At 44.5% G+C, this 13,305-nt stretch overlaps 1 protein-coding gene across 3 annotated transcripts in view; it reads right to left on the minus strand.

Annotated features, from left to right (window-relative positions):
- Positions 1–273: 273 nt before the first annotated feature.
- The window catches only part of LOC119181241 (SPRY domain-containing protein 3), a 38,196-nt gene continuing 25,164 nt past the window's right edge, over positions 274–13,305 (minus strand). For 2 of the 3 annotated variants that reach the window (XM_075875443.1, XM_037432438.2), the window contains exon 10: positions 274–9,432. In XM_075875443.1, coding sequence (XP_075731558.1) covers positions 9,298–9,432 — 135 coding nt within the window. In that variant the 3' untranslated portion in view covers positions 274–9,297. The remainder of the gene's footprint in view (positions 9,433–13,305) is intronic. The other variant, XR_005111172.2, reaches the window with a different exon arrangement.

Here is a 13,305-nt window from a genome sequence, read left to right on the forward strand (position 1 = left end):
TAACCATGCGAAACATTCATTGAGTTAACAGCATCTATGAAAGAGCCCCGAGAAATGGCATAGTTTTTTACCTAATGTTGCCTTTACATTGAAGCCATGAAGTTCAATATTTAAAGAATTATTGCTCATGTAGTGTAAAATGGTTCTAGAGGACTGATATCATTTATGAATAGAAGCAATAACACAGTTATAATGCTGTTTCATGTGCTGTGCATAAGCACTAAATTGTGCAACAGAAAAGAGAAACATGAAAGACTCTCAAACAGAGCTCACTAACACTTTCGAGTCCACTTTAATAAGAAAATATGGCAAAACTCAAATATAACATTGGCATACTCCTGAAACTAATAACTGTAAACTGGTCAACAACATGTCGTAGCTCATTAGGTCTTGCCACAGCAATTAACAGCACCATCAGGGCATGGTTTAAACTAAGCATACAGTTGGAGTAAAAGTCTTGTGGACCGTCAAGAGCACATAAACGTCTAAGCAAGCAGTGTCGAATTGCTAGAAGCTTTGCATGCAATATCGTATTAACATTCAATCCATGTATTAGGACATTGTCGTTGTCTTTTCATACCATAGTTGCTACGGTCCACAAAACTTTTATTTTCGGTTTTATGTACTGGTAGCATTAAAAATTGAAGTGCAGTCTTAAAAAATGCAAAAAATGAAGAGCCACGTGATGTTAGGCTTTATCTTGGATAAGTTATGGACGAACAGGACAGCTGGCATCAATTTTAAAGTTATAGTTAAGGGGTGCACAAATATTCGAAAGTTTGGAGTAATGGAGAGAATATTTTCCGAATAATTCCGCCTTCGAACAGTTCTCGAGTATTTCAATTGGTAAACCCAGTGTGATTGTGCATGAACTGATAAATTTAATTCTGGTGACTATAGAATAATTGCTTGGCAAAATTTACTCGCAAATTATCTTTCTTGCTTAGGCCCACGCAGCTCCATCAAAATTCTCTGTCAGAATTACTCAAGACTGGTGGGTTATTAGAACTTTGAGTGACCCCTTTGACTTTTGCCTAGCAGACAGAAAACACAAGAAAGGAACATAGATCAAGCTATGGGAAGCCAGACTATCTTGGCTTAGCCGTACTCGCACTTTCTGGCAAGCCTTGAATAGGTAACTAAATTGCTCCATTGTTCAAAAGGCTGCACTTGCACTTACGATACACATTGCTTTGATATTTAATGTGATGATAGAGCCTTCCAACATGAATGCTCTAGATGTGAAGATTGTTTTACATCGGTTGCGATGAAGGCTGTTATTTTAAAACAGCCAGACAAGCTGTTCAGGTATCCTTCTGGAACTACTTAATTCAGCTTCGAATATTGCAATTACATACCCCTATGTCTGTACATGCATGACTGCTTCAATAATGAAAATCAGATGCGAGCATCAACCATATGCAGCGAGTCCCACAGTGCCGTCGGCAGTAGCTTGTAATGCTGTCTCCAACTGCGTGTTTGAAATGTCTCTTTCTATTGCCCAAAATATTCTAACAGGGGAAAAAACGACTAACAATGTAACACACTGATTCAACATAAAACACGCATGCACGTGCCCACTTACTTCACTTCTAAAGTTATGTTAAGTTAGTTAAAAGTTTATGTGACACAATGGAGGCTTCTATGATATCTTCCACGTGGCTTAGTTCAAAAGCAGCAGCCGCAGACGTTAACCGACTGCCGCATCCAACACTGGGACATGCACATCCGAAAACACCATAGAAGCGGACATTATTTCAAGATAAGTACATGACGCGAATGCAAGAAGCCAAGAAAGTTTCGGTGTGAGCAGATTTCAGCTCCTAATTTATATACATTGTATGTACACAGCATCTATCAGCAAAACCGCGAAGCACAGCTGTGACGAAGTGCTTACTGAGCAACACAGAGAGCTGCAGAGTTGTACGCATTTTAAAGCGGCTACCAGTACTAATATTGCAATACTCTACCTGCAGCCTTGCTTGATTTAAAACACACATGTCAGTGCTAGTGAGGCCTACCTTTGCATTGTTGTATTAGAAAAGAAGAGATAGCTATGTTCTTTGTTTCATAAATGAGAAAGAATACTGCAAGAGCTACCTATGCCCGTGGTATAGCTATAGTTATCATTGAGTGTTCTGCAGTGAACTTGTTTTAGCTCTGTTTATGAAATGATTTGTTCAGCGTTAAATTGATAAACATATGGAGCAAGTACATCATGTCACGTACAGATTGTTAACATTTTGCCTCTGATACGTGGCACAGACTGTTTCGATCATCAGTAGTAGGCGGCGTGCTATGCAGGCTGAACACACACAAAAAAAGAAAAGCCTCACTGCACTTATTCTCACAGTCAGCACAAACGCATCGCAACTGTAATGTAAAAATGCCAATGTGATGCCACCACTGCACAACACATTCACATCTGTTTGATTTCTTTATAGTATCACAAATGCAGGCGCTGTAAGACCGTAGCCTCAATAGCATCACCTGTCAAGGGCGCAAGGCATGTCGCACCGATTGGCCGGACACGAAAACGCACAAAAACGCAGTTACCACTGCTTGTCGCCTTGCTTCCCATTCGTACATATAGCTGCAGCACACAACACTTGCAAAACCTACATAGAACAACCTCCGACAAGAAACGAGCAAGTGATAATGCACATGCAAAAGGAACATCTAGCACTTGTGACAGCCGCCGAGAATACTCGCGCACGGCGGCTTGTGACAAGCTACAAAAGGCACTTGTGGTTCTGGCTAAGCATGCGCTCCCTACTGCTAGTGGGAGAGGCATTCCACAAGATGGCGCTGTTCTCGTACGTGACGGAAGTATTTCAGTGGCCCTGCAATCGCTAGCGTAGCATTTTATAGATGAAGCAGAAACGCTCTGACAAAAATCAGGCAGCCATGTGCTTTGCTTTCAAGTAGCAACCAGACTTCATGATAATGACTAGATTACAGGAAAGACTGGTATATCTGCTCCCAGACAAAGAGAGTGTCTCCGTAGCGATTTACAATGACGAGAAGATGTTCATTAACAAGACAGCTCCTTTTCTCATAGAGTTTTCTGAACATATACTAGAGGGAACTCTGGCGCTAGTGTCTATGAAAGCTGCAACACACGGCGCTTCAACGAGCATGGGAATAATGGGTAGTACACCGATTTGTCTAATCTTCGTACTTCTGGCTCCGTGTGTGTTCGTATGGCTTGGAGCTGTTTTCTCGGGAAACAAAAATCAGCAAATGTTCAGCAGTTGCACTGCACCACCTTGTTCATTTAGGCTTGCCATCTCAAATCGGGTGACGAAGTTCAAAGGGGTTCATTTTTTCCTTCGAAACAAAACCAAAACACGACAGTAAACGAAGCTCCGAGTGCAATTTGTCACCCGCAAGTACGAAGACTAGGCAAATCCTTGTACTACCCATCATTCCCATGGTCACTGAACGATCGCAGCGCCGGAGTCCTCTCTAGTTAATTTTAGGAAACTCTATGCCTTTTCTACCCAATAGCCGATGTGGCTAGCTGACTATTCTGCCTCTTAACATCACTGCAGAAACAAAAAAAAAAGGAAATCTTACGTTAAGACACGTTTACCCCGTCATCAACACTGATAGCCGAGGGTTGAATGCACGAAGTTCCTTTTTCTTTAAAGGGACTGACAACTGGCCAGAGTGTGTGCTTAGATCCTGGTGGAAACGAAAAGGCCATAAATTACAGTGAAAGATTCGGGCATATTTTACGTGGTCTGAGCAGGATTTATATTTTTTAATGGTGTTTAAAAGACAAACACGCACATGTAATAATGGTATATGAAGAAGCCAAGCACAATAGCCTCGACACCAAGTTAATTAAGGAGCCATTCACTTCGCTGCATGCAGTCTGATGCTTTTAGAACGAGGGCCAAAAATAAGATCAGAATGCGTACATAACTGTGCACCGCTGCTGAATTCTGCACTGCCTTCAAAAAAATTTAGAGCAGCTTAGCTAGAGGTGCCAACCGTGACGAAAATATGGAGCTGGGCGGCCTTCTTCATTGCCGTTTATTTCTGCCTCTTTGTTTCCTCCATTATTTGTCCTTTACTTCACTGTTTATTTGTATTTCTTTTTCACTTGTCTATTTTTTTCTTTCTCACTCTTTCTTTGGTTCTCTCTCTATTTCTCTTTCCCCCTCATCCTGTCTATTTATATTTCATTGTATGCTACGCTTTACTCTCCCTTCCTGCTTGCCTCCCTCAACTCGCTTCTCTTTCCCACCACCCTGCCTTACTATAGCAGTCTCTGCTATACTGCACACTGCTCGGCTGGTGTGTCTGGGCAGCCGAGTGGTTCAAATTGCTCCTTTCGGATCGCGGTTACGCGACATCGAATTCCACCTCGCTAAGAAATATTTTTCAACAAGAATTTATCTTTCTTTCCCTCCATTCTCCTTCTCTCGCCCATCAGCGCTACTGCATCCGCCGCTGCACAAATCGGCGCACACGTTTTCGCAGTGAAGCAGATGATGAAGAAAGGGACGAGAAGAGCCCCCACCGGTTCACGATGATGACAGTTTCTGTCGAACGCCTCACATCCCAGGAAAAAGCTTAACAGCACTGCTACAAAAAGAAAGAGTTAGCGCAGGGAAGTGGCACTGCATGCTCAGCAACTAGCCGAACATGTTGGTACGCAGCGCATGTGCGCAAGGTGCGTGCATGCCCAGCAAACAGCAGCACACGAGCACGAACTGCCGCAGTAATCACTGTCCATTGTTTCTAGCATGTGTCGTGTATACGAAATCACGCTTGCCTGAAATCCAAAGCCCTCCAACTGCAAGTGCTTCATGGCCTTTTCTGAATTACCATTCTGTGATTACACACTTCGATCGGTAACTTTTTCTACTGCGCTATAGAAAATGGGAATCATATAAGTTGGTTGTCGGTCCCTTTAACATTTGGATGGTGTGACTAACGCCAGTCGAGTGGTACCTGCACCCTGCCTGCAGATGAAGTGAATTATAGTTTATACTTACAATGCGCTGCTCGAATGCAAAGAAATGCAGACAAAAAGAAGGCCCATATGTACACAAGACAAGCGCACATGTCACATTCTTTTTGTGAGTTATTGTGTTTGAGCAGCATGTTCCAAGTAACGACTATGCACAACCAAATAGTCTCTACTTTGGCTCTTGTAGAAGTGAACTATGTTACAATAATGCATAACCAGATCCGGATCTTATACAGATTAGTGTCACGCAAGCAGCGCAGTTTTAAGTGGATGCAAGGAGACATATATAAACCATAGATGCAACACGATGCACATGCTACAAACAACACACACGTCAAAAAAAAAAAAGCTCTGTTTTTTTTTTTTTTTTTGCTGTGAAGCAACGCTACCAGCAACCATGAAGTCATTTACAAGTGAAATGCTACACAGGAAGCGACCTAGGAGATGTCATGAAGGGATTTTGCCTCAGTCAGTCCCCAAGAATCTACATCTTCCTGCAATTCTCTGTCTTATACAGCCGGAGCGTCTGCACTTTTTGAGCATGGAAAGGAACACCTGCACTTAAAGTACCTCTGTTTTATACAGCCGGAGCGTCTGCACTTTTTGAGCATGGAAAGGAACACCTGCACTTAAAGTAAAAACTCAAATGCTGCTAGCTGACATTTGCATTTACACTGCAATACTGCCAAGAAATTTCCAGGTGCCAAGTTTTCTTGCTTCGATTCTACATGATATCTAAACCACCAGTGATGGACACTAATGCAGCAAAAGGTAACAGCAATTGCGTCACCTGGAGCAGAAAAGTACTGTTTCAAGTCTCAAAAATGCAAATTTAGTTGCTGTTACTGCCGATCATGTAGGGGTATCTTCCGTTACCAATAATTAAAATGTGATGAACACTAACGGTATATTTTAGTTTAAAAAAGCCCTGGCCCCTGCAACACTTTTTGAGCATGGTTGGAAAATGCTGCCAATTGATAGTCAAGGCTCATGAGAACACAGAACACCCGAGCCAAACATGAAATTTACAGTCCATTCTCGAAGTCAGCTAGAGATCATTCCTTTTTTTTTTTCTACAAATGATGCCATGTACCTACGCCACCATGCCATATACCCAAATTCACAACTATTAGCTGATCTGAGCATCATGACTTGCGTAGTTACTGCGGCTGTCACGGGAGCCCTCCACGTGCCTGCGTATACACTTGCGATCACAGTGAAAGCAAGGCGCGTGATTGTGGAAGAAAAAAAAAGAGCGCTCAAGGCCATGACCTGCACCTTAGCTCACTTTCAAGGTGAAAGCCTTTAATGTTTCATGCTCACTTTCGTTTCTCCATCCCTCCATCCGTGCCTTGGCACGGTGCCAGGTCGCCACTGGGGTGCGCAAATGATTGCTGGTCGTGTCACACTGTACACTGCTTGCACTTTTGGTTGCGTAGTGCCACTGTGCCCAGCATGCCTAATCATGCAAGAAGGGCGATGCGTGCATTGCGTTCCATTCTGATCGACTCCGTCTCAATGAGCAAAGGCATTTGCCGAACACACTTCGGAATTCACAAGATGTCCTTCAATTTTTTCCCCGTGCCATCCCTCCCTGCCAGCTTCCAGTGCGTTTGTTGGGACAAGAGATAAGAGAAGACAATTATAATGTGCAACAAATATTTCTAACTCCGCTTGTACTGGACGGATTCTGGAAACTTTTGTGAGGCAATAAACTCATTTAGTGAAGCCTTCCGACGATTATCTATTTCGAAAAGTGTTGGAGGGTCCCTTTATGTTAAAGTACTGGCAAACGAATGTCGTCAAATTTCTGTGATAAATATAGCCATCAGTTATCCACCTTTTCTTTTGTGTTGCTTTTACGCTTCATTGACATCAGTGTACATTAGATACAACTATATGTGCTTTATTATAACGAAGTAGCTTTGCCATTACGTTGCGACAGATTTACAGCTACAAGTGACTTGAATAAAAAAAGTGACAAGTTATATAGTTAGAAGTTGCATGACAAAATAGTAAGTGAATACTAGTATCTCCTGTAGCGCATTTTGAATAACTAGTTCACAGTATCTGCCCAAGACTGCGGAACTTGTCAATGTACTTCATTCTACACACCTCGTTTGACCTAACCAAGAGACCTAGAAATAAAATAATATTTAGGGCATTGACATCTGGGCTGCCAGCACAATTTCTCTCGTACTCGGTTCTCTGCACTGCCCAATTTTTTCAACATGCTTGTGAGCGACTCGCGATGTTACCAGCTCGAAAGCTGCCCCCGTGATTAGGGTAAGTGTTGGAGATCTTGCTTATAAAGCTTCACGAGTGTTAGAGTGTTCCCTTTCACATTGGAGTTAGACTGATACTAGACTTGAGAAGATGAGCTTATACGTGAATTAGGTAAGGTATCACTTGCGTGCAGGATGAAAAAAACAAGCAAGGAAGGGTGTTGGCTCCCACAGACCGATTCTTGGATTGGCTAGTTTGCTGATGGCATTCGCACTCACATGCACACATGCAAAGACACACACTCACACAAAGCATTCTCTTCATGACATTAATTAGCACAGGCTAACTTTTGCTGTTGTGAGCCACTGTATATCAAGAAAGTCAGCAGAGCCAATATTAATTGACCCAGCTTGCGAGTTCCCAGCCATTCTTAATGCAACCACTAGTTCTTTTTTGTTATTTTTCTAATTACAAGAGAGGTAACATACCTCAGACAATATAAAATAACTGTACATTAACATACACTTGAGACATTCACCACACAAGTTCACAGCCATAGCGACTGATTGGGCGAATTTAACCATAGGTAATTAGCCACACATTTCAAGACAGTTCAGCACATAAACAGCATCAGGCTCCGCAGAATAGTATTGCAGTCACATTGCTGTTTCGAAAATAGCTCTCAACAAGCAAAATAGGGTGAAAAACCGAAGACTTTTGTCAACTGTACACAATTCACACAGTTCATTAGGCAAGACACCTTTTTTCGAGTGGTCATTAATTACGTCGCGCAGAGTCTACACCCTTGCAGTTGAACACAGTGGATTTTCCAAAAGAGAATACCAGTTTATAATTGTTTTGTTAGAAAGATTTGTGATTCACTCGAAGCGGTTCGGTGTGATGCGAGATGTTCCATACATGATGCAATCACTAAACCATAGCTCTGCAAGCATACAAGACGCAACACGTCTTTACGTATGACCCTTCGAGAATAAGTGGACCGGCATGCGTACAAGCGAAGGCACATTTCTATAGCACAGTGATGGTAACTTTCATAATGCACACACCTTGCTGCAATGTTCTCTAAAAATGCAGGAGTGGGGCTGGCACGCCAAATGCGCAATTCCCCCAGCGATCTGAACCTGAGTTAGGGCGATGACAAACGACTCGTCTCTCAAGGAAAGAATAAAAGTGAGCCGGTGCCTACAACTTTTCCATTTACCCAATCGCAACACTGATTCCTCTGCTTCATGTAATCTCTGACGTAAAGCTGCAGCACCAGTCTATGTATCTGGTACGATACTCAAGTTACATGAAATGAAATTTCACGTGGCTACACACTAGTCTTGACAGTCAGATGTGAAATAAGTCTGCTCTTGATTGCATGCAGTAATTTGTAAACAAACTTTCCCGCATGCATAGAAACGTCGTACGGCTTCATAAAACGTGATGGGGCAGTGGCCAGATGCACGTGACTAGAATCAGCACCAAAAGTCTTGCCAAGCCACATCATTAATTTATTCGCCCAACTATTTCTCATATTTCAAGTTGATTTGTGAAACACAGCAGCTACTAGAAATGGTACTAATAAAAATGGGTAAGTCAGCCCTTGCTTTTTGAACTTTTCACGGACGAGGCCCATGGCCGTGGCAAGAACCTTGCCATGCTATATACAAATTGGCACAGTGGCCAAAGGCCTACGTCTGTAACACTGTAGTCACCGCCATATGTTCTACTTCGATGATTTTTTTTTGATTTTCAAGACAAAAATGTTTCCCTCAAACCGAGGTGAGCAGCTGTAAGCTGAAGGCGGACTCATATTTCATTCGTCACTCGCACACACATTGCACACCAGACAATTCATCACCTCCGCTGACGTGCACCAGCGAGAGCGCTGCTCAACACATCTGCAGGATGTTACAGGATACCCAGAAAAGTGGCAGATCCAGGATCGGTAACGAATAAAACAGCACCTGCTCACTTCCAACAGTAAGTTCGAAACAACGTACGTTGCTTTGGCTCAATGTAAAACGGGCGCAGAGTCTGTCGCTTGATGTGTTAGTCGCTGGTGCGGCGTTGCAACCCTCTCAGCCTGTTAGAGGATGTAGGTCTACCTTTACTTTCTCCTTGCGACTCAGCATGCCCACAGTCGGAAAGAAACCGCCCTGGGGCATGGCAATTTCTCGCCGACCAACGTGGACGCCATTTAGGGTGAAGAAGACCTGCCCAGAGAAAAAAAAAAAGAAAACCTCGGTTCTCCTTTTTTCTGACACTTCGAAGAGCACCCCAAGCGGGATACTGAAAGATATATACTTTCTTTGTGCGCGGAATGTTTCAGAAAAGAAGCCAGACAGGACACACCAACTCCTTTTCTGAAGTGTTCTATGGACAAAGAAAGTACTACATTTCTTTTAGCATGCAATGCCAACCAGCCCAAGTAGCCACTCTTTTCCTGGGGGCATAGTACATAGAATTCACACTAAAAGACAAGGCTGCGAACACGGACACAAGCAAGTAGTCAAGACACCACGAATGTCGACTAAAGCTGAATAGGCACGCAGTGACGGAAGAAAAATGAAGCCACCAAAATTCATCTGTGCAATGCCCGGGCATGATCGAGCTGGCACCCGTGGGGGAAAGAACTGCTCAAGCATTTGATTTCTTCTTGCTGCAAGTTAGTCGACTGCTGGCTCACGCATTGGATCACACTATTATTGATGTGCCATGCCTCAACTATAAGACCTGTTTCTTCATTCCTGAGTGTTATCAAATTTCATATGCACTTACACTCTTTACACTGAAAAAGTGACTTGCACGGTGTGCCTCCGACTGGCAATCTCTAGCATTCCAATAGTTTTTGGCTTACACAGTGGCACGTCTGGCCTCCACAGGAGCGATAAATTACCGATTCTGATGATCTCGAGAGAGCATAAAGGTCACTTTACTTGCTGCAGCAGCCACGTTTGTGAAATGAGTGAACTGCTAGCTAGAGGAGCCAAACGAGGGGCACTTGATTGTGTGCTTAGTTAACTCTTGAAGCGTGCCACTCAAAGACAAAGAAGTAACAATTGTGACAGTTCTTAGTTCATGCTCCTCTTGTGAGTGTCCTTTTCGTGCATCCTTTGCCCTTGAGAAGCGTGCTGCAAGTTTTTAGTTGCTTGTCGTTTTTCGGACGACATTCCAATTACAGCAGACTCTCGTTGAGTGGAACCTGGAGAGACTAGTAAAATGTGTTCAGTTTAACAGAAGTTCCGTTTACTGAGAGACGAACAAGGGTGGAGAATCCAGGTATAAAACCAATCAAGAGGCAGTTGTTCCAGTTAAGCACTAGTTCCGTTTACTGAGTGTCTACTACAGTTGCTACTGCATTCATTGCTGTTTGCTTGTGCATTCATTGCTTTACCCTTGTGGCGAAAAGGTGACCTTTTTTTCTTCTTAAAATGTGCAGCTTACTTTCAGCTTGATCACAAGTCTGCGAGCGGGCACGTGGCAGCCTCTCGTGGAAGTTGCAGCAACTATTCATTCAGCTCACAATGCTTAAATCAGCCAATGGCCCGAGATTAAGGCACGTGGCCCGATCCTTAGGGTATGTGGCATCATTTGTAGAAAGCGGAGGGAACGACTTCTAGCCGACTTTGAAAATTCTTTGAGAACTTCAAGCGATGTCCTGCGCTATAATGCTTGGCTCATGTGTTCTCAGGAGTCTCGACTACGGCTTGGAAGCGTTTTCTGACCACGCTCGAAAAGTGTCCCAGGAAGATTGGAAGCACGTCGCCTAACAACAGATAGTTTAAGTTTAAATGTATTAAGGTTTGTACAGGTTATACCTCTTTTAGTTGTAGGTTATCTTCACATTTTACAGCAGGCACTACAGTCGAGCCCACTTACAACGAACCTGAGCGCGACGCGGCATCCGTTCGCTGTATCCCGAAGTTCGTAGTAAATGAAACACAGCTTTTAAAAAAAGTTGCGAGTGAAAACACAATTTTTTTTTGCCCCCAAAAGTCCGTGATGCACGCGTTTCGAAGAGCAGAGGCGATAAGGGCGGTCTCTAGTTCATTTAAAATGACAGGGTGCTCGTTCGTCGAGGCCCGTGGCATAAGCTGCACGAGGCACTGGCTCCAGAGTTTCGTCGTTCTCGCAGTCCGATTCCTTCAAATCGCTCTCGCCACGCACTTCATTCACAATGCCCCAATTTGTGCACAGTTCGCAGTGTCGGCATCATGATCAACCGTAATTAAACCATTGTAACAGATGTCCCACCCACTCTCCCAAGTCGGAGTCGACGACATGCTGCCAATAATCGCCGTTGCAGTGGTCCTGTTCGGAAGCTTCAGGCTTGGCATCAGGCCCGACGTCGAAGAAGTCGGATTCCCGAAAACAGTTTCATGCGCATGCAGCCGTCACCGCCACCCACGAAATATTCACCATCTCCACAGCTGAATACCGGGACGCCCGAAGCGGCAAGTTGGCTGCCAGGTGGTCAACAGCTATGAGCAAGCACTCCGCAACGCGGCACCTAACGCGCGGATTACGCTCAAGCCAAGTGGTCACACTTTGGACGTTTTGTTGAGCGGCAGAAAAAAGCGTGCTAGTCCTCCTGTAAGCCACCATGACCACACATGCACACCAAGAGCGAGCAAGACGTGCACACGCGACACACATGCCAGAACGCGTAGAACTGCTTTGGGCCCGTTTCCAGTCAGAAAACGAAACTAATTCGAGCCAGCATGACGGGCGTCGCGGAGCGGTGGCGACGGGTGAGGAGTTTGTGATCAAGAGAGGAGAGCAGTTGCGAGAGAAGGGCAAGGAGTTGCGATAAAGAGAAGGGAGGATGCGGCGGGAGGGTGACCTTGAAAACCAAAACACATGGGGAGGAGGCAGGTTGGGTAGCTTGCTTGAAAGGTCCGCGAAACTCGCACGTAGAAAAACTTGGAAAAAGTGCCTGCGCGCGGCTGTGTTCGAAGAATCGGCGGCCGTAGTCAAAAAATCCTTTTGTTGCACCGGCGGGTTTGCGTAGCCTCAGGAACTTCGATATTTTGCGATTCGTTCCACGCTAATTAACAGCCGTTTTCACGCTTCCGTGCGGAGTGAGCGAGAACCAGTCCTAAACACGGAACGAATAGCAGATTATCAGAGTCGGTGGGGTAGCGTACGTGCGTGCACTAGACGCAGATGATCGGATACAGTCAATGGCCGACGATGTGGGCAAATGGTCTGGTTACTCCAGGCCGGCGATGCCAACGACAGTACCAGCGACCAAAAACAGGGTAGATGGCTGACCGGTCTTCAAGATCGGTGGCAGTGTGAAAACGCGGGCCTCGTCTGGCGATGTGGGGTGCTCAGAATAACGGGGGGACAAAGGACGGAGGGGTGCGTAACAAAAAGCAGTCAAGGCATAGAGGAAGGAAACAGCTTTCCTTTCTCCGTGGGTGGGGAGAGCGGCAATTATAGGGTCGCGGAGGCAGGGTCGGCGTTTAACAATAAGAATGTATGGGCACCTTGCCGATGCCTGATCCGTGGTCGAAATTGGTTTCACGGGAAGTCGGCAAACCGCTGACTCCGTTCGCTGTAACCGATCAGCGGCGCTTGGAGACATTCGTTGTAAGTGCGATTTTGTGCCATTGAACTAATGCATATTTTCAAGGTCACGCAGATATTGTTCTTTTTAAGCGAAAGTTCGTTTTAAGTGGGGCCGTTATATGTGGGCTCGACTGTATTACAAAATGTTGTGCAAAGTCCGTGTTGTTAAGTTCAACCGTGGTTGCAGAAAGCAATAGAAACAAATGTGTTGCAGGTGTCCCTTCCATTGATTGCATATCCCGCAGGCTCAAAAAGGGAGGCAGTAGATAGAGTGTTAATGTTGTCTTTACAACTGCCAATAAGCCAGGTAAGATAGCACGAGCGGAGAAAGCACGAGCGGGTGATGAACAAGAAACAGAATGACATTTTCTTTCGTAAAGCACAAGCCATCGATTAAATCACGTAAAGAAAAGAAATCAAATGCCTGAACAGTTATCGTCTCCGCAGGCCCCATGCGTGCCAAATTAATAGGTATGACATTTTGCTTGGGCATGTAAAGATAAGCTTTCGTG

This window comes from Rhipicephalus microplus, chromosome 10, assembly GCF_043290135.1.
Source record: "Rhipicephalus microplus isolate Deutch F79 chromosome 10, USDA_Rmic, whole genome shotgun sequence".
Taxonomy (NCBI): Eukaryota; Metazoa; Arthropoda; class Arachnida; order Ixodida; family Ixodidae; genus Rhipicephalus; species Rhipicephalus microplus.